The sequence below is a fragment of the Idiotropiscis lumnitzeri genome, chromosome 20 (assembly GCF_059441095.1).
Source record: "Idiotropiscis lumnitzeri isolate Australia: NSW breed Sydney's pygmy pipehorse chromosome 20, RoL_Ilum_1.0, whole genome shotgun sequence".
NCBI classification, from domain to species: domain Eukaryota; kingdom Metazoa; phylum Chordata; class Actinopteri; order Syngnathiformes; family Syngnathidae; genus Idiotropiscis; species Idiotropiscis lumnitzeri.
Window position 1 is genome coordinate 3,877,120 of NC_142410.1, and position 21,930 is coordinate 3,899,049.

General features: G+C 42.5%; 2 protein-coding genes and 1 long non-coding RNA gene across 6 annotated transcripts in view; 1 reads left to right on the top strand and 2 right to left on the bottom strand.

Annotated features, from left to right (window-relative positions):
- On the bottom strand, positions 1-20,054 carry fasn (fatty acid synthase). Of its 2 annotated transcripts, none has more exons than XM_088284854.1 (42): positions 20,022-20,054; positions 16,696-16,831; positions 15,506-15,658; positions 15,181-15,354; positions 14,664-14,864; positions 14,453-14,575; positions 13,982-14,097; positions 13,710-13,844; positions 12,596-13,070; positions 12,314-12,501; positions 12,038-12,227; positions 11,872-11,966; positions 11,653-11,787; positions 11,346-11,549; positions 10,825-10,940; positions 10,556-10,728; positions 10,254-10,445; positions 10,033-10,113; positions 9,696-9,881; positions 9,344-9,523; positions 8,848-9,051; positions 8,221-8,537; positions 7,722-8,123; positions 7,332-7,496; positions 7,114-7,229; positions 6,654-6,808; positions 6,247-6,450; positions 5,971-6,121; positions 5,572-5,750; positions 5,285-5,404; positions 5,019-5,141; positions 4,709-4,932; positions 4,399-4,600; positions 4,136-4,287; positions 3,550-3,641; positions 3,067-3,461; positions 2,729-2,920; positions 2,409-2,618; positions 2,107-2,318; positions 1,632-1,730; positions 1,257-1,508; positions 1-1,181 (listed from the first exon to the last, which is right to left on the bottom strand). In XM_088284854.1, the coding sequence occupies exons 2-42, from the start codon at positions 16,820-16,822 to the stop codon at positions 1,044-1,046; spliced, it is 7,548 nt and encodes a 2,515-aa protein (XP_088140980.1). In that variant the 5' UTR covers positions 16,823-16,831; positions 20,022-20,054; the 3' UTR covers positions 1-1,043. The 2 variants fall into 2 exon arrangements, with proteins under 2 accessions (XP_088140980.1, XP_088140979.1); XM_088284853.1 differs by lacking the exon at positions 20,022-20,054 and adding an exon at positions 19,149-19,500.
- The window catches only part of LOC148317152 (uncharacterized), an 8,215-nt gene continuing 5,584 nt past the window's right edge, over positions 19,300-21,930 (top strand). The window contains exon 1 of the long non-coding RNA XR_015840068.1: positions 19,300-19,448. This is a non-coding gene — a long non-coding RNA (uncharacterized LOC148317152). The remainder of the gene's footprint in view (positions 19,449-21,930) is intronic.
- Positions 20,573-21,930, bottom strand: part of ccdc57 (coiled-coil domain containing 57) — a 15,637-nt gene continuing 14,279 nt past the window's right edge. For all 3 annotated transcript variants that reach the window (XM_088284857.1, XM_088284856.1, XM_088284855.1), the window contains exon 20: positions 20,573-21,098. In XM_088284857.1, the coding sequence (XP_088140983.1) occupies positions 20,887-21,098 (212 nt within the window). In that variant the 3' untranslated portion in view covers positions 20,573-20,886. The remainder of the gene's footprint in view (positions 21,099-21,930) is intronic.

Here is a 21,930-nt window from a genome sequence, read left to right on the forward strand (position 1 = left end):
TTTAGTCAGAGGTTTTTATTAGCTGCATCAATACATCTCAGAAATACATAGTACCATAATTAATAGAATATTTCTCAGTCATTGACCCAACCCTTCATCGACCAGAACAGGTCTCCGAGATCGTGTTTAGCGGGGCCCAGACTGCCTGCTGGAGGTAATGATACAGTTAAAAGTAAGACCAATACAGACAGCAGGGATCCTAGTACACAGAAACATCCAAACTCATCAGGGTCAGCATACAACAGGTGTTAGTATCAGAACTTAAATAGCTACCAGTATTTGTAAGAGATTTATACAGAGCCTTTACTTTTGTGTTAAACGGCATACTTACTTCATTTTCCACCCTGTAACATTACCACTATCACAAAAAGGTCCTTCTGTCCGACCTTATTAAAAAACTCCCCCTTCTCACCTCTTAAGATCCCCCGTGGTCCACTGTGGTCTCATTTCATTATGAGTTGGGGTGAGCTCTGTAAATAATTACCTTGTTGTCAAATTCAACATAATCTTTGAGAGGGAAAAAAAATATAGAAGTTTTAAAATAACACTGACAGATGTGGCGAAAAATAGTTTAGTGCGTCTTTTTGTGTATTTTCATATCTGATTATCTCCATAATACCCTGTATCGTGTGAAAATAGGTGCACAAGTGTTAGATAAAGATGGGATTTAAAATGGCTTATTTAGCTTCACTATTTTATAGTTAACTTCCATAGTAGAAATTCCTGCAAATGCAATCAAGGATATTTCAGTTCTTCCGTTCACAGCACATATTTTTTACCCACTGGGATAAGAAAGACAGCAGTTTCATGACATGTGAGGAGAGTGAATTTCCTTCAACTCTATTTAAAAAAATATTGTATAATGAGGAAAATGTTAAATAATGGTCAATAAAACAAAATGGCACAAAATGTAAACGTGTGGTGTGCAAAACCTATTTAGGATATGCCCTAAATTCAGCAAAACTAAACGTACGGGTACATATCCTAACAAACATTGTGGGTGGGGAATGTTGTGGAACTGGAATACACGTGGAATTAATGTTTTACCCCTCCCTTGCCATGACTCTTGGCTCAGCCAGCGAGCTGTGGATGATGCTGCTGATGGTGTCCACTCCCTCCCCTTCCAAAAAAGTGTGGTGGTCGCCCTCGATGACGTGGACTGAGACCTTGCCGTCACATACCTGAAACAACCCCAAAACAATATAAGTCATATGCCACGCTACACGTAAATACGTAAGCATGCTGATTCTTGTTACCTCGCTGAGCTTGTAGTCATCTCCCAAGGTTTGTCCATATTCACTGCTGGTTTTTGCGCGCAGTAGCAACACGTTGCCGCTGTATTTTGTAGCCGGGACGTAACTGTCGGCTGCCTTCAACTTGCAATAAAAGGTGGAGGCCGCGAAGTTCAGCAAGTCCCGGCGGATGTTCTTGTGGGTGGATGTGATGAGGTCCACGGCCGCGTTGACACGGGCCTCCAAATCCGGCAGCGGGAGAAGCGTGTCCAGAAGCTGGTGAGCAAGTGAGGGAGACGAAAAACAATGCTTGACATTTTTTTAACCAGCACTTTGTCATAATTAAGAATTAATTCATATACTTTGTCACTGCATTTTTTGCATGCCAAAGTTGCTTACCTTGCTGTATTCCGTGTCAGTGAACTGCTGGATGAAGGCGCACAAAGTTTCTGTTTCAGCCTCAGATTCTTTGTCTGGTGTCAGCTTGGCTCTATAGCGCTGAAAACAAATACTTCGTTAAAATGTAATTTGTCTCACGGCATGAATTAAGTATCTATCTATCTATTCATAGTAGATGTAGAAAGTCTACACACCCTTATTTGTGTGGTAAAATAATATGAGTGTTTATCCAAAAATATGATTCCCCAAACAAATTTAATATTGTGAAAATTAGTACATGAAAAATTAAAGTCAAAGCAAATTGCGAAAATCAGTCCATGAAAAATAAGTCACAGCAAAGAGTCTAAGCATCATCAAAATATAGTTATTGTGTTCACAAAGAAGCTGACACAAGCATATGTTTAAAAAGCTGCACTCATTGCTGAGCACTCCTTTTTGGAACGAGATCATGTGTGATTGTATCTGCACTTCTAACCTGCGTATAGGCTGCCACGTATGAGTGTGACCCGTCAAACAGAAAGAGGTTCTCCACGGGCTGTTTCTGGTTCTGCAGCTGAGTGCACATTTCGAACGCCACGCAGGCGCCAAATGAGTAGCCGGCAATTCGGTAAAGCCCATCTGGTTGAACACGGCGAATGCAATCCACATAGTACGCAGCCAGAGACTGGATGCTGTCCAGCGGAGCAGCTGGGGAGGGAAGGTATGAACTTGATGAATCATTTTTTTTATGCCAGTTTAAATGCTTTGGTTTATATAAAGAAGCATCATTGGCTGTACCTTTGGTGCACTGCAAGCCATAGCAAGGCACGCTAAGCTTGGAGGCAAGTGTCTTGAAGGCAGCAATGGAGCCTTCGATTGGGTGGACAAGGAACAGCGGCCACTCCTGGCTCTGCACATCATTGAGTAATGTCACCGTAGGGCCGTCTGGGTTGACTAGTAGCTCTGTCAGATTAGATTCTGACAATGTTCGAATGACGTCCTTTTTCACTATAGCATGGAGAAATGTAACACTAAATAAAACTTTTTTTTAATTTGCAAGCTTCATCCAATACATCAATTTAGAGATATGCAAATATCCATAAAGGATGCAATGTTACCATTTGAGCCTTCTCGCTTTTTATTGGACAGTTCACGCAGTTTGCTGATGGTAAGCTGCCGGATCTCTCTCATGGCCATAACGATGTCATAGTCACGCTCAAGAGTCTGACGAACCTCCACACCCATCAATGAGTCAAGGCCCAAGTCAGCCAATGAGGCATCGGCGTTCAGGCTGTTGACATCCCGCACGCCTGAGGAGGAGGCGTATCAGATCAGCGGCTAAAGTCACCATGTTAATCAAATCAAAACATGATGCTAACTAAAGCAACCATTTACACTTTTCATTTCCGTCCCATAAATTAAATATCCAAAAACAAACTGTGTCCCAGAAAATTACCTAGAATGTGAGCGACAGCGTCAACCAAGTCCTTCTGGCTTCCCACCTCGCTCTTTGCAACGGTCCGCTCTGCCAGCACAAAGCTCGACATCACAGGGCTCCGCTGGCACAGGAAGTGGTCAAGCACATCCAGGCAGGAGGCGATCCTCTGTGGCAAAGTGCCTCCAATCACGGCGTCATTGCCACCCATCGTCTCCAGCACCACACCCACATCCCCAATGGCCCCCCATTGGACTGCGAGTCCAGGCAGGCCATCATGACGCCGCTTCTCACACACACGCTCCATGGCAGAGTTGGCGTAACCGTAATTACTTTGGCCAGCATTGCCGCGGCCGCAGCTGACCGATGAGAATGCGACGAAGTAAGCCAGTTCTGGACAGGATTTTCTTGTGACGCTGGAGAGGGAGTGAATTTTCTCAATAACATTCATGTACTCATTTTATTTTATCTAGTTTCTAAAAAAGGAGGAGGAACATAACTTACTTGTCCAGGTTCACGGTTCCATCATATTTTGGTTTGTTAACATCAAGAAACTGCTGAGGAGTCAGATTCTCCAACAAGCCATCTTTCAAAACCTGGAATCAGGAGAAACAATAAAGACTATAAAAATGTACAATATGTTTTAGGCACTCCCAACAGACAACAACAAGTGAAAGATCATCAATTGTATTTTCATACTTCATTGAAATAAAAAGGGTTGACTTTAAATAGTGGCAACAGCTCAGAAAAATGCATACTGAATAGTATGAAGCCCTTGTGATATTTTTTTACTCCTCTAGATGGCGCTCGTGGATTAAAGATAAAGGATAGTGCAATTGCAATTGATTAAATTTCCCTTGTGTCTTTAAACCAAGAGTGCCTTCTCGAGAAGTAAAAAATTATTACAAGGGCTTCACAAAGCTTGATTTTCCATCACTACTGAATACAGTACAAAAATATTCAATGTTTCAACTATAGCTCAAATTGGTGCTCTCTTAAGTTTTAGAAGCAAAATTTGACTTCGAAATGTAAAAACAAACAAACAAAAATAAAACATCCAACAACTCTCAAGACTGAAGAGTATGGTTACCATGGCAAGGTGGAAGACCCCACCGACTGGACCTAGCCTGCAGGCCTCAGCAATGAGCTCTTCCGCCCCCTCAAGCGTGCTGACGTCACTGGTCGACACCAATACCTCCACATTCTGACTTTGCCACTCACTCACACGGTTTGCCTGGTAACCTGGCAACAGTTGAAACACCAAATTACAAAACCGCAATCTCACATGGACTGTTTTAAGTAAGTCATGGAAGCTGCTATTAGAAATTGTAGTCTGTTCTCATGGTGCCTTACCATTCCTGATCCCGGATCTGGAAGTTAGCACCAATTTGCGGGCTCCTTTTTCAGTCAGCCACTGAGCAAGCTCGAGGCCGAAGCCTCCAAGTCCCCCAGTGATGATGTACGAGTGGGAGGAGAGGCAGTAGGTACGACAGAGGGCTGGGATCGTTAAAGGGGACGCAGTCTGTACTGATGTCTCCGTCTCTTCGCGACACACCTGTGTGAGTCAAAGATGCATTTTTTTCCACCATTGTGCTCCACCAAACATGTTCATTTGAATTGTGGATTTTTGTTAGATTGTAAATCATTGTCAAGTGTGACTAACCTGCAGAAGGACCTTGCCAATATGTTTGCCCTGGGCCATGTATCGAAATGCCTCCTCTACTTGGTCCCTCTCAAACACTGTGGTCTTTAGAGGCTGGACTACACCTCCCATAATGCCCTCCTGGAGCCGCTGCGACACCTCCTCCCACTCATGATTGCCCTCTTCAAAGAGGGCATCCAACAAGATGCCGTGGAATGCCACATTCTTCAAGAACAGAGCCATACCTGGAGAAATTTGCACAACCCGTCAGTCTCCCATCATGTGGATTTAGTGAGGTTCAACCTCAGTTGTTATCTGGCTTCTTACTGACCCAGAGGAGAGTTGTTGGAAAGGTCATATTTGCCAATCTCCAGGAATCGACCATGTCGTGCAAGACAGCGAATGCTTGCTTGCAGCTTCTCCTCAGCCAAAGAGTTCAGCACCACATTCACACCTGAAACACATTATATGCGTTGTACAGTAATTTTAAGTTGTCCACATACATTTTATGGAACGTAGTTACGATACCTTTCTCATAGTGGCCGTATTTGCTCTACCACCACAGACTATTTAGAATTCAAGATGAATGCCACAAACCTATGCCCTGAGTGTGGAGAAGCACGTGCTGTTCAAAAGATGCGTCTCTGGAATTAGCGAAAGAGTCTGCCGTGAGCTGGGGGAACCTCGCCTGCAGGTAAGCACGCTTCTCCGCTGAGCCTACAAACATGAAAGCAAAGAAACTTTGCTTGGCGTGTATCAAAAAAATGAGAATATTGAGTTTCATGAATTTCTAAAAATATAATTATTTGAATGAGGAATTTTAACTTTCACATTAAAACACTGAGCTTTCAATCAATTTGAAATATTTCACATTCCCAACTTACCAACTGTTGTGAAGACGTTGCAATTCTTGCTGAGGGCAATGGCAATGGCAGCCTGCCCAACACCACCTGATCCTGAGTGGATGAGAACACTTTCTCCGGGACGCAGCCTGCCGCGAACCACTAGAGAGTAGTAGGCTGTGGCATAGACCACCGGCACTGAGGCAGCCTCCTCCAGAGTCCTGCATGTCAGGCACATCAGTCTATAAACTTCGAACTCTCTCTACTTCAGCAGGTAAGATGCTGATGATCACATGCATATTGCCATTCTGATTATTAGTAGTGTTGTATTATTTTATCATTGTGTCATATGATAATCAGACAGAACCTAAATGATCTGGAAATTATGTGGCTTCCTGTGTTTTTTTTTGTTTGAATCACATGAACGAAAGTGATCCTAACCAGCTAGCGGGGACGTCCCAGAGGAATCTTTTAACAGCATCCACGCATGTCGCCAAGCCTTTAGCAGGCAAAAGTCCCATCACACGTCGACCATGGGGATCACGACCAGAAAACTCCATACCCAGCATGCACTGCTGCAATGCCAGGTCACCTGCACGGCAGGAACATTTTGAAAACAGAATATACAGTTACTGTTAAGTAGTAACAAGAGCTCATCTATACTATTGTTTGAAACAAGACCAAGATTCGTTATTCAGTTTTCCATAGAGAATTCACCTGGAATAGCATCAGGTGGCAGCTTGCCCGTAGCGAGCATTATATCTCTGAAGTTGAGCGAGCTGTAATAGACGCGACAAAGCTGCACATCGGGGCTGCAGGGTACAAAATGGCGGAGGGGCGAGGCAATCCAGCTCAGTGACGAAAGGTCTCCCCGAGTCAATACATTGACAAAGGCGTGCTCCGTCAACTCTTCATTTCGATCTACAAAACACAAAGTTAATTCTTGTAAGACAAGTTATGTCCAAGTGGTCAAGAACAAGCCGTTCAAAATGTTCATGAACTCCTGCGTGTGCACACACAATCACAGAACAGGCTTTAACTTTATATTACACAAGCATTGAAAAGCCGACTTAACAGACAACTACACAGCAAAGAATCAGAATTATTGCATGCGTATCTTCTACCAGGAGTTATTAGTTGGTGTCTGAAGACGCCCCAGCATCCGTCTCTGAATACGTTCATGACAAGGTCCCCCTTGAGCACCGCCTGCATGGATGGATCGTCAACCTGGAGCATCTGTGCTTCTGATGAGTCATTTAGATTTGACACAAATGCACACCTGGGGAAATATGGCAAGAATGTGGACAATTAATAAAAAAATAAATAAAAAATGAATAACTTGCTATGTGAGTGCTGGGTTACAAAGAGACTGCATTCACAAACACTTTTGACTGACAATTACATATTCAAAGGTTATTTAAGTTCAAAGGGAATAAACTGGCAGGCTGACCACCATGTTGCGTTATGCGTACAAGAATCAGTATATTGGAAGGAAATCAGTATATCGTCACATGAATGAATCAAGAATGGTAACTTCTTTACTTTACATACATTCTCCTAAGCACACTTTATGCTGAGCCGTACCGTATTCGGAATCCTCCTGGTTCCTGCCGCAGACAGTTGACCATTCCCACAATGCCACAGTGGGCCTGAGAAGCCGTCAACCACACTGGAGAATCAGAGGGCTCCGCAAGCGTCGCCTGTTTCAAGAGCAACAAAGAAACATTCAGACAAAGATTGACTAATTTATGTTTGAAATTTGGTGGACATGATACAATCCCAGAGGAAGCTGCAAAACTTGCCTTGAGTGTTTCCACCCATTTGTAGTCAGCACTATCAACAGCAAGGACAACCGGTGGCTTGGCGGGATTCCCACGGCGACAGAGAAAGAGCACTGAGCCATAAAATGACTTCCTGATGGCCACCAGGGTGAGTGAAGCCTCAGAAAACACCTTTTCCCACTCAGCCTAGTGAGAAGGATGACAGCACATCATTATCCGAGTATTGCCAAGTTTGTCAACACCATGTCAGGATACATACTGTAAATATAGTGTGTGCATTTTAAGAAAACGTAAATTACATGCAACTTGTGTCAATTTCAATTATGTTGAATGCTCTAATCACAAATACTGGTAAAAGGAGTTGCACCATAATGTAAATGATTTTGCTATGAGTGGATCCTTTTTACTTACCTGTGTGAGCAGTCCCTGCTTACTGTTGTTGTCATTGACTCTGGAGAGGAAGCTTACAGTTTCCCCAAGGGTATCCCCCTTAAGCAATGTATGGAGGAGAATGAATCCTCCTTGCCTGGCTCCAGAAGCTAGATTTGTCACCAGCAGAAGAGGTTCTACCCTTAGAGGGCCCCAAGCATGGTTACACACCACCAAGTCAGCCCCTCCCACTGAACCACCAGGAGCTGGGCCCAACAGCGGGTCCCACTGTGCTGTAGTGACCGCAAGCTCCTCCAGGGTGATCTGGTGGGGAGCCAGAAGATCCTTGTTGGTTGCCGTGGCAACATAGTCCACACGCAACATGGGCTGGATATTGAGGAGTTCTACTACACGGGAGAAGAACTGACCATCACTGGAGAGTGCCTGGCAAGAGGTGAGTAGGAAAAATAATTGTAAATATTCATTGACTACAGACTTATAACATAATCTTGTAGTTGAGAGATTTTCCATAGTTTCTTACTTCTAAGACTTTGATCTTGCCAGGCATGCTATTTTCCATGGCAGTGTCCACACAGTGCCTGAGTGCTGGGCCATCCAGAAGACCTCGCAGCAGACCATCTTGTAGCAGACATGCCCTCTCATTTTCCACCGTCTGCTCCAGCTCTGAATTAAGGTTCCCATTCAGCTCCAGGTCACAGAGCATGGCGAGTAACCGGATCAAACCAGGCTCAGAGGATTCAGAGCTGGGAAGCGAGCTTTCAGACACCGCCTGTAGCCCTGGGATGCACAGCTTCATGCCATGAGGAGCCAACTTTTGCTGCAGTTTGTGGATTAGTCCTAGATGGAGACAATGGGTCAAAGACAACTGATAACATTTTTCTTTGATGGGAAATGCTCAAAAGACAGTGTCGTTTGTGACATTTGCCATGTTCATAGTTTTGTTTTTTAAGCTATAAAAATTTTTAATGCTAAAAATGTTTAATGTAAATAAAACTTGACATTGTTCCATGATGACTTGGGAAATTCTACTCAACAATAAATTCAGAACATGAGCTATGTCCGTAACATCAAAGTCATTAAAAAAAAAAAAAGCAACGGAATGCCAAATTTTCTACTTACTACAAACAAAATGTTTTAAATAAAGTACCTTTGCAACGTTTCAGGTCCTCTACAAGCTTCTCATTGGTCGCAAGGCACTCTGTCTCCACATAGCGAACAAACAGGAACTCCTCCAGCGTGGGGGGGTTCTGCTGCTGCTGTCGACGTGGTGCCACAGTTGCATGAAGGCCACTGATCTGTACTCCACCGGCAGTGATTTTGTCAAGGAAGCGGTTGACGTGAACCGACACAGCTGTGGGAACGTTTTTGACAGAAAGGTCCCAAGTCAGATTTGGCGCACAAGAGTATATATCAAATGTGTCTTAGAGCTGGCCTGCCGGTATAAAGTGCATGCACTGCTAATACTACAAATCCCAGAATGCTTTGCAAGAGTATTGGCCATCAGTCGAGAACAGCACATGACCCCTTGCTTTTCTGTTGCAGCCATAAGTAACTATGCTACCAGTCTTACAACATCCCTTCGAATTAGTATCTAACAGCTACCCCTAAACATGCGTGTCTAACATGAGTGTCTAACACAATACCTAGTTTTCCATCAGCATACTCGCAGACCTTTTCCAGCTGGGTAACGGGATCAATGCATACTGAGCGAATCCTGGTTGGCACACGAAGACTACGGCCAGAGAGCCCGACAACAATCATCTGCAGCATTGTATCCAGAAAGACAACCCAGTTTCCCATCCACTGCAACTTCCCATTGTCACCTGGAGAAAGAATGATCATTTTCAAGCGTTAAATTGTGGACAAGATACCACAACCGTAAGTGCCAAAAAGGGGGGGTCACAAACAAAGGATGCCATTCAAGCTAGGACCACCACTGACAACAACACAAAGACCCCAAAACCTATTGCAGTATGTATGTACTCAAAAACGTACCAGCATTGTTAGATTCTAGGATGCCTTGGAAAGTCTTGCCATATTCATAGCCACGCAGTCGCAGTTCCTTGTAAATATCATGTGCCACAAGCTTGAGTTTGGGGTCCTGGTTGTCTTTGGGAGCTTCATGGTTCAATTGACTATGGAATAAATCTAGGGCAGCATCCTCCAAAACGCTGACTCTTCCTGAGAATGACAGTACTTTTTAGAAGATCCCATTGTATGTTCACATTTTGATCAAAACAAGTTATACCTCAGTAACTTTTACCCAACAACCTTTATGTTGATTGAGGTGGTTGTCGCGTCATTGTAACTTCAAATCAAACCTAAAACCTACCACTGACAGCCAGGTTTCCATTCTCTGAAACTTCAAACTTGCTCGTGGCAGGCATGAAACGCACTTCCAACTGGACAAGACCTGTAAAGAGCAATGTCAAAACCATTACTTTGACATATATATAAATAGCTCTCTTTTTTTTGTTTTAAATGTGGAAAACGGTGGAAACTCTGCAAAATTGGCATAACACGCAACAGCATTCTAAGGAGTCTACAACTCACCAATATTTGGCAAGATTGTGGCCGTGTGGATGGTGACGTCATCAAATGTCACAGGCGTCGCATCCATGACAAGTCCAAGACTTCTCACCAACGTACGCCAGGCCAGCACCAAGTAACCTGTCGCTGGGTAAAGGACGCGCCCATCGATGCGGTGTCCAATCAGATAATAATCTGGAGAGTCTGGATTTATGTCTGTTTGGTTGGAGTTGGACATGGAATAAAATATACAATAGGTTAGTAAAAAGCTTATTAAGTATTTTCTCCTGAATAAAACAAAACAAGACCAGATGTACAGTACATACTGATGTTGTAGACAATGGCTGAATTTGATCCAGAGCCAGAGGAGAAATCCTCCGTTTTGGGGACATCCCATGTCTGAGAATGGTCCCACTGCACCAAGGGAGAAATCATAGGAGTACCAACTGGAACCGGGTATTTAACTTCTGAACACAGAGTATTAACATCCACGTTGATGCTAAAGAGAAGCAGAAAGATTTGTAACCAGTAATCAGAATGGACTGCCAAGAGACCCAGTGTCATTGATTGCAGGCGGAGAGAGATATTAACTGACCCATTCATGTAAAGTTTGCCAATGTTGGAGAGAAAATATTCCAGGTTATTGGGGTGACCTCTCTTCATGAGTGGAAGTGAAGTACATGATTGCTTCAGGCTACGCTTCAGGATAGCCTAAGGAAAGATAACAGGATGTAGAGAATACAGTATTTAGTTAAAATTACAAAAAAAAAAAATCTGTAGTCCAAGCCATTTCTGAACCTTCTCAAAGCAAGATTTGTTTTACACCATTTTTATTCAGTTTGATGCAAGTAGCCAAATATACAACACTGCTCAGTTCTTAGTTGTTGTTCTTTTTTCTTTCACAACTATGCTATAAACACCTTCTAAATGATATTGTTTTAGAATCAAACTATTGTAAATCTATCTGATCTGTGCAATCCCTATGGAGGGGTTGAGAGCACATTGATATTTGTTATATATTAGTTTCATTGGCGTGAAACAAAATGTCACTACTTTTCAAAAGCAATTTTTAAAGATAACCAAATCTTCTCAATCAAAGATCAAGAAAACAAACACCTGAAGGAGAGCATGAGGCGCGATCTCCAACACGACAGCATCGTCAGGCACCAGGCTGAGGCCCTCTTGGAACAAAACCGGGCTCACAAGGTTGTTGACATGATAGTCAGCTGAACTGTAAAGCGCCAGGGGAGTGTCCCATTCCGATTGAGGGATGCTGGTGCTCACCCAACGGGGTGAACGCAGCCTTGGATTCTTAATGACCTATATCCAAAACAATTAGTATCAAATAGCACAGTTCTACAACATGTTTTAATCAAAGTCATTGAATAATGTTGGAGGACAAAAAAATACAGCGTGTGATCACCTTCTTTAGGGCAGCTAAGAGGGTTGGCGCTATGGATGCCATGTAGTACGAGTGGAAAGCCACGCCAGCGCTACGCACTTCCTTTGCAAACACTCCCTGCTCTTTGAGTTCAGCCACAAACTTGCTGACTGCCTCCTAACAAATAAGCACTCCCAAATCAGTTCATTCAAAACACTTCAAAGCAACTGTTTCATTAAATTGGGTGCAAAGATGTCAGACCTGAGGACCAGAGATGGTGACTGTGTCCTCAGCATTGTGGCAGGCTGGGACGACACCTTTGGGACACTGAGCTATACACTCCTTCCAGGTCAATCCTGAAACATCAAGCAACAATTAATTCATCCATCCATTTTCTATCACGGTTGTTCGAAGTGCTTCCTCTTACCCACTGCAGCCATGCCCCCAGAAGGAAGATCAGCCTCTTTGATGCAACGTCCTCTCCAGTACGCAGCCAGGACGACCTCCTCCTGGCTGAGGGAACCGTCAGCGTAGCCGCAAGCCAGCTCTCCCACCGAGTGGCCCACAATACCGTCAGGCTGTAGACCCATCTTAGTCAGCAGGTCTATCTGGGCTATCTGTAACCAGGTGAGGCACAGAACACAGAATCAATAAAGTTACGTCATTTTTTTTCTTCACTGCCAAAAACAGATGTACCTCTTACCTGTATGGCAGCGAGCCCAACAAACGCATGAACGGTGTCTTCAAAAGTAGCCTCATCAGCCTCCATGAGAAGGCGGGACACGACCAGACCTGTTTCCTTCAGGGCCATGTCCGATCGCATTATGGATTGTCTAAAGTCAGGTAGTTGCATGAGGCTGCGGCCCATGCCCGCCCACTGCGTCCCCATACCTGTGATACCAAACAATGCAAAAGTGTCGTTTATCAGTCGCTCCATATCAGATTGTTGTTTACGGGAATATTAGTTTTCGCACTCGTGTCTCACCTGAGCATATGTACCAGAGGGGTCTGAGAGTGGCCTGCACCTGTTGTACTTCAGTGGTGTCAGTCTCAGAGCCAATCAGCGCATAGCCTCGATAGGGCATAGCAGCAGTGGGACTTCCAGACACGGCATTGAGCAAAGACAGGAAGTTATCATCGATACTGTTTTGCTTTGCTTTTTGGAGCAGCGAGTTGACAGCGGCTTCTGTCCGACCGCATGCTTGAAGCACTCGAGGGACTGTCCTGGTTGGTGCGCTAATATCATCTTGTGTTTGAGCACTCCTCTTATTGGGACGAAGGATCACATGGACATTGGAACCCCCGAATCCGAAGGAGTTAATTCCGACGATGCCGCCACGTACAGGTATAGGCCGGTCAACAACTTGTACACGACCATCAGTGAGAGCGGGAATGTCAGTGTTTGGATTGTTGAAGTGGAGGTTGGGGGCCCACACTCCTTTCTCGAGAGAGAGTAACACCTACACATAGGGTTAAAAAAAATGCATCAACATAAAATTCAAAATGTTTATGTCACGGTGCATTAAGAGTCAATTAAAAAATATAATGGAAACTAGTCATCGCATTGGTTTGCACGTTCCTTGTATCGATATTGAATATAATCCAATATTATAGATATTATTATTAACGCTTCATATTACTTTGTCTTTGTGTTTTATTCATCTATTCTGTGTGACCTCTGTGTGATCCTTAGCTCCAGAACCAATAACAATGTAACTTTTCTTTGATAATGAGGTGGTAACAACATTAGCTTTAGATTAGATTATGTACCGAGTTCCAAAAGCATGAGGCCCAACATGGTCGAGTGAGTCTTCAAGTCTTTGTGTGGAGTTAAATAGGATGCAATACATACCAATGCTTAAGAATAACATTCTCCGTGACTATTACTCATGGTCAGAGGGCTGCAGACTGCTGATGCTTTTATTCTGACTTTCGCAATCCCAAGTCTTGTCTTTTTTATATGCGTTTAAGAAATTCTCTTTGCATTAAATAAAATGCATCTTTTTCACAATGCTTTGATGGACACACACAAATGAACGTCAAATTAATATTGTATTTATTTTACCAACCGAACCAAACAGCACATCACCTCTCCTTACCTTTGCCACGGCAGCCAGCCCAGATGCCGGTTCCGGATGGCCCATGTTGGACTTGGTGGAGCCAATAAGCAGTGGCTCTCGATTTGATTGGCAGAACACACTCACAATACCGCTAACTTCCTGTGGGTCACCGACCTGCAAGTTCAGAGCATAGACTTTACACTTGAGGGCAGATCCAACTATGAAAAACAATAAAAATCCATATGTGGATTTTAAAACGAACAACAGGCGTGGATTTTAAAACGAACAACAGGCAGTCATATGACATTAACCTTTGTTCCAGTGCCATGGGCTTCGATGTACTCAACCTGCTCCGGGGTGATATTTGCCTCTTTATAGAGAGAATGAACGAGAATCCGTTGCATCTCACCTGAAGGAAATGTTACACCTACAAGACAAAGGGGAATCAGTGAGACTTGCATACGTTTAACCGTAATTACAACAAACTTCCATCCATGATTTTCTAAAGCGCATATTCTCATTTGAGTCTCGGGTGCTCTTTAGCCCATCTCAACTAACTTTGAGGAAGAGGCAGTGTGTATCCTGGACAAGTTACCAGGCAATCGCACGGCGCATTGACAGCCATTCACTCTCCCACATTCACACGGATGTGCAATTTACAAAGAAATAAATAATTAAAGAGGGACTGACCTAATTTTTTAATTTTTCATCCTTTGTAAGAAGTGACTCAAATCATTCAATCAACCGTGCCGCTCTTACTGTGGCAATTGTGCCCCCCTCACCCTGTTCTTTGTATCCATCTGTGTTGTTTCCGGCATTCAACACCGTGGCATAGATTCTCCTGGCTGCCGACCGCTTGGTCAGCAACACGGCCACTGCTGCTTCAGAGCGACAGTATCCATTACCTTGACAACAGAATGATAAGACTATCAATCCAGGAAACGTCACATAGAATGCACATTTATTTAACGCCTAATCAAAAATGTTTTTAACCTGAGGAGTCAAACGACTTGCAGGTCCCATCAGGACTTAGCATGCCGAGTTTCATGAACTGCACCGAGGTGTTTGGCTTGAGTATCAGGTTGACTCCCCCGACCAAGGCAGCCTCACAGTGGCCCAAGCGGATGGCTTGGAAGGCATTTTCTAAAGCTAGTAAGCTGGAGGAGCAAGCTGTGTCTATGGCTGTGCTGGGGCCTGCAAGAGGACAAAGGGGGTAGAAATGAAACCCAAGACGGAAGTGTTCAAGTAGAAAACATGCCATACAAACGTGATCATTTGAATCAGGTGTGTTGGAACAGGCTGAGAAAGCTTTACAAGTTTTATACTTCGGAAACTATACTCTCAAACCTGAAATATTGCTAACCACATACTGCTCAGCAAGAGATAATCTCAAATCAGGTGATCTGAGACTGAGATAATCAAATGATCACTGACTAAACAAACTATGGCATAAAGGAGAACACTGAAAAAAGATTTTTTTGTGTGCATCAGACCGTGTGTGTGTGTGTACCGTTGAAGTCAAAGAAGTAGGAGAGTCTGTTGGCCAACATGGCACGCTGGCAACCAGTCATGCTGTAGCCAAGAAGCTCCTCTGGGTCTCTGCTAAATGCCTCTCCGGCCTCTGAACCACTCACCCCAATGTAGACGCCTGTCTTAGTGCCGCGCATCGTAGTGGGGTTCAGTCCTGCATTACAAAACTAAGTCATTATCAGGCTTTCGTCAACAAAGATTGTGACTTAAATCAGATTTTACATTCCAACAAACCTATACAATCATGCATAGTACATTTTGCTACCGCAGTAAATATTTCATTCGGAAAGGTTCAGGGTCCTTACCTCCATCAACAATAGCCTCGTAAGCAACCTCCAGCATGAGACGGAGTTGAGGGTCCATGGTGTTAGCTTGTTTGGGATGCACTCCAAAGAATGCAGCATCAAAATGGCTGATGTCTTTCAGTTTCCCGTTCCTCTTTGGGAGACCGTACAGGCCTAAAACACAAACAAGGCAAAACGATAAGTCACTGTTAAAAACCCACTTAATAGTTCAAAGATTCATTGTTCTGATTTTTTTTTACAATCACTGTCAAGCTATTGATGAAAATGTAGCCTAAAACTGAACCATGAAAAATTAGGCACTACACGATTAGTGGGGATGTACTGCACCATTTTTTTCAGGCTGATACCTATCGGAGTCTTTACTAAAGTTCTCATCGATACCAAGTAACCGATACCATTAGTACTTTTAAACATAAAAGTCAAGATTTTAAAAAAGAAAATCTAAATTAAATACACTTATTAATATTTTTGTTAAACGATTGTTTCAACAACAACTAATCCTAAATTTGGGGCTTTTGGGGGTAAAAAAGAAAAAAAAAATAACAAGCCCACACTGATATATACTTAAAACTAAATTTAAAAAATACTCAAAACGAAATAAAAACTAACTATAATTAAAATTCCAAAACTATAACAACTCAGCACTTAACCAGTGTATAATTAACCAATGAATAGTTGATATAATTCTCTGTGCTAGTCATAAAGTCACTAAACAAAAGCAGCACCTTCATACCATACCAAGATGCCAGTTAAGTTTACCTTCTCACTTCCTTATTTGAAGAATGAGGCTACATTTGGCATTAAATTATAGTCTGCTGCAACAAATCTGCAAATATATGTGTCAAATCAGCGCAAGCATATATGTACCAAGGTTTACATTGCTCAATTAGTGTAATTGATATCATCTTCAATTGGCCAAATTACTGAAGAACTCAAACTTGGTGCACAGACACATTAGTAATACATTGGCAGTGAGCAAAAGAGATCAGCCAGGTCAGATCAGGACTGATAAGCAGTTGGGATTCCTGAAAACAGCAGAGTGTCTTCATATAACCTGATTACGCAACATTGTAAAAAGTATGCCTTGATAGTTGCTGGTTAATTATCTTCTGTAACTTTCCTGGCGCACTCCGTTGCCCAATTAATGTTGTATTTCACTGCACAGCCGCCATATCCTAGCATGCACTAACCTGGAGTCCACCTGCGATCGTCCTCTGTCACCATGTCCACTCCATTGATGAGATTCTCCCAAAATTCCTCCAGGTTGTTGGACTCGGGCAACCGGCCCGATATACCTGCAATGACGACGTCATCCATGCTGTATTTCTGTCAACAAAAGAGGTAACTCGGTAAGATATTATTCATCCACCCGTCTTCTACAGCTTGTCCAAGGTCAGAAAGCCAAAGCAGGGAATCCACTATTATGGTCAACAAACAGGACTGGGTTGCTTTTTCGGCTCGGTGAACACAGTACAGCGAGTTTCCATCTTACAACGGTACAAATCATATAACCCAATAGGAAAATATATTCATTGGTTATGCTTTTTTACAGCACCAAAACACAAAGAGTACAATGTATCACTTCACTGTGAAGGTGGTTTGGTATCAAAGCTTGTGAAATTGTGTGGGCTTTGATTGGCATGTTTGGAAATGGGGGCTCCTACAAAGCACGCGTGGACGAGCAATTTCAGCAGACAATGTAGTCAGCGTAGACTAGTGTACACATCAGGGATGTAGTGTGTGGGGGTGTGGGGTGTGTGTGTGTGCGCGCGTGCGTGTGCGTCTGTCTGTCTGTCTTGCTCTTTGTTTCTCCTTTCTAGGCCATGCCTTTCTGTGCCAGCAGGTGCTCAACAACCAATGAGCTCCCTCTGAATTTTAAGTCATTCAGCCACATCTTCCCCATGTAATACAAAAAAATCATTTTAATCAAACGAATGCAACCAAATTCTGTGGAACCCAACAGTAAAGACCAATGTTTAAAAAAAATCTGCCCTAATGCTCTTCTTAATACGGGTCTGTTAGGTGGACAGTTGTCCTGAGCCTTTCCTGGAGGGATTTGGGTTCCAGGATGCACGCTCATTAGGATTACAATGACACCTTGAGTGCCAGACATAGCCTTAAAGTGACTGGCTCACACACCAACACCCTGGCTATGACATAGCAGAATGATGATGTCAAGACTCTGATGTGTTCTATCATCTTTTGCATTTTGCCTATTCTGATTAGATCCTTGAATAACGTCACTATATCTGAGGAATCCAGTATATTTTATTATCAACGCTCCTTTAGCTCATGAATTTTATCTTATTTCCCCCATTGTGGGACAAATAAAGGATTTTTTCTATTATTAAGTATATTTGCTAGGCAAACAATGTTTTCTCTCTCGCTCTCCAAAAAAAAAAGATCACGCTATATGACTCAGGTTGAGTCTACGAAAGAGTCCATTGAGGAAATTTGAGTGATTAACTCACAGAGCAGCAAAACAAGTTTCCACTTGTCATACAACCTGTTAGTGGCAACACATGATCATCTTCCTCCAATTGAGGTGGATAAACATACTTCACGCCAGTGATTCCCAACCAGCTATGGAACCATAGTGTTCGTTGAGCCAAAAGAAGCGCTGTCCAGTTAGACTAAATTTGTCTCCAAAGTATTATTTTCTCACAAATATAACTTTGTTCATGTAACTATGCTAGTGAGCACGTTACAGGCAGAACAATGAAATTGTCTTTCATCAGATGGCAGAAGGTTCAATGAAGTTGAGTATTCACCTGCTGTCATTTATGCAAGAGATGAGAATCAGTCATGGCTTCTTGCTAGGGCCCAGATTTCATGGTGAGCACATCAAGTAAAACAAGATCATGATTATTCCAGTAGCCATCATACTTTTTGTTACATTCTTGTTTTGTGGTGTGAAAATTATTTTTGTATTATGGTGTGTCTTGGCTCAATAAAGAAATCATGTCACCCTCTTTAAACATTTTCCCCACATCTTGCTCCATAGATAATATTGTGCCATCTAACTTTGGGAATATATGTATTACATAATAAATGCACTCATTTGATAAAGGTACACAATCCATGAGTAAGAGTCTTTGTTTGACTAGTCAGCAAAGCTGTCCAATTATTTTTAATGGCTTTGAAGTCTTTTTGGAAAGCTAAGCCGGCCAATGTTACTAGTCAAGCTCTTTTCATGCCCACCCTTTTACATTTGGCACACACACAATTAATTCCTCAGCCTGCTTGGGAAAGTCTTTTCACTCTTGTGTTACTTCATTTGGTTCACCCAGTGCGACTCAGCAACCATGAACTCCAAAGTGACAGACAAGCAGAGAAAACAGGAAGATGTAAAGTTAAGAGTTTTTTCGGCGAACATCCATTACATAATATACTATATGTCACACAGGGCCAGAAATTGTGTGCAACCACTTTCGAATCTGTAATTCATATGACGTATCCACATCACGAGGCAAAATACAGTATTGCTATTATAGCGAACACGTTCGACCGCGCACATATTTTAGAATACAGTAATGACAATAATGTACAGTAAGTCTCAAGCGTTTAAATCGACGCAGTCAAATTTAAAAGAGTCATGATGTGACGATGTTATCCGCTAGCTAAAAGCAGTTAGCGTGTTTACCTGCGTCGTATTTCTTCTTTTTAACTGGCGAGCAACAACCGCTTGGATGGGATGCTAAGGCGCTTCTGGGGCATGTGTCCCTTCGTTTATTCCGTTAGTTGCTCCACGGTGGGCGGGGGTACTGCGTCGACTGTCAAAGAGGTGAAAAGCAGCATCCGCACTTGACCGTTTTCTCTTCTCTCCCCTCTGATGATTTTTAAATGTCTCACATTGTGCCAGGCCACGCCACATGGGCTGACGGCTTGGTTTGGCTGAGCAGTCCAATGAGAAAAGAGGCCGGGCTATCGGATCCAGCCAGAGGCGAGTAATTCAGTCAACGCCACTTTTAGTAAGACGCAGGGGAAAAAAATAAAAATATGGAGAAACGGGAGGCTTAGTAGAGTTCAAATCGACCTTGCAGGGTCACTGTGTATCTCCATGTGAAGTTAAGTCAGTTTTTCGCATCTATGAGGGATGTGCCTTTTAACTTTAAAGACGAAAAATCAGTTAAGGACACTTTGATAAATTGGATGCCGGTATTTGATGTCTCCCACGTGGTGAAATAATCATTTGTAGTAAAATGATGTGGCTATAATGACACATCTGCTCAGCTCGTGTATAAACAAGCCAGTCTCAAAACGTATATGCGCTTATAGAAACTACGTTATCAATATGAAATAATTTTTGGATAACTTTGTTTTTATCGTGTGGTTAAGAAATCGGGTTACTTTATTTTTTTGTTGTTTTCACCAATTTGGTCCATGAAAACCGCGTTTATGTTTTGACGACCTTCTGGTTTGTGCCCCCTAGTATACATTAACCGGTCACGTTCAGACATGCCATCAATAAAACCAGGTTTACTTTTACGTAAATCGACATTGAACGTGAACTTACCTACCAGTGACAAGTCTGGGACGGCACACGTGGATGACACGCACGTATTTATTTGACAAAAAAGTGGGCCTATGGCGTAGCGAGGGTGTGAAGATTCATCCAATCAGAAACTACAGTAAGAGTGATAGCGTGATTAAGAGGCGGCGCCAGGTGATGACGTCGGCAGCAATGCTGGTGTGATTTCCTGAGGTTACTGTCGTTCATCAATTCATCTCGGATGATGTTGGGAGGGAAAACTCCTCGTACTGACCCAGTCTGATAAGCACAGAGAAAAAAAATCTTCCAGAGTTCACTGAAAGGCAAGGCTCTAAATAAAGTGAAGTTACGGCTTTGTTAACATTTGATAGGTGGACTAAATTGAAAGTCATCCAAAAACTTATTTTCTAAAGTGCATATATACATATATTTATTTGGGCATTAGCAGCAACAAGGAATTGGCTAGTGATTTTATGTCTTTCAGAAAATTACTGAATTTATATTTAGAGATTTCAATTCAGTTAAGTTTGTCTCCATTTTTCCCAGACAAAGAACAAACCAATTGAACACATCTGATTTTGCAGTATACTTGTATATTTAAAAATGGCACAGGTTTTTAAATATACCTAACCAATACAGCCAAAAAGTGCAGCATTGGTGTGGGTGTCTAGAATAAACAAAAGCAACATTTTCAGTTACCAAGAGTAAAAAAGTACATTTGCAAGCCAACAACTTGTCTTTCCATTGTTCTCTTGAAGCTTTCAAACTACTACCTTTGATCATGATTTGCTTGCTCACTTACTAACCAAATGTGGAAAACAACTTACTGATCACACAATGGTCATAAATGATGTATAAATTGAACAATTGTCTTCTGTGTGTGTGTGTATCAGTCTTTAGTATTATAGTTCCTGATCTTGCCCATTTTGCTTGGGCCTCCATGGCGGCAATCTTTAGGCGGGTTGGGCAGTACTTTGGTGGGGTTCTTCTTCTGCTGCAGCTCAGCTGGGGAACGACTCTGGATGGGAGCGCTGGTACCAGTCACTGTCACTCCAGCAGTGACTGACTTAGTTGCTCTGTTCCTGTTCAGCTCGCTTTCACCTTGATACAGAAATGAGGTGTGTTGTTTAATGCATGTTCATTTAGCTGGTGTCTTACAAAAGAATAGAGGAGCACATCTTCCTCAAGGGTTAAGTGCTGAATCACTGTCAGCAGGAAGTAATTTAGATATATAATCAAGATGTGCACATTCAGTGAAACAAAGATGGTCATAATAATTGATTCGTAGATTAAATGACAGAAAGAGATCTTTTTTTAATGTTTGTAAGCCAGTGTACTCGCCAGTCCATCAATGATCATGTTAACTATAATTCACAATGCAACTATTACAACTGCAATACAAATAGTATGCCTTTCTGTGACTAAATTTGTTTAACGCTTATTGATCTGTGGAACACTTTGAACAAAAGTAAACATTTTGCCTCGTTAGCATGGGTCAGTCTGCTTTGGTTAAACTGTTCACTACATACAGTGGCCTGTCAAAGTATTCACCCCCCCCACCCTTAATCTTTTTGACATAGAGCCACATTTCAGGATTCAAACATAAATATATAAAATATACAAATCTGAATTAAACACTAAACAAGACACATATGTCAAGTAGAATGAAATGCATATGACATTTTAAACTTTTTTTTTCTAAAATAAAGAACTGAAAAGTGGGGCATGCAATATTATCCAGCCCCTTTACTTTCAGTGCAGCCAACTCACTCCAGGAGTATTTTGGAATGATCCGATGATGACCTGAATCAATGATGATTAATAGAGTCCACCTGTAAACTAGTCTCAGTATAAATACACGTGCTCCGTGGTGGTCTCAGATATTTGAGGAATAAACAGTATCATGAAAACCAAGGAACACACCAGACGAGTC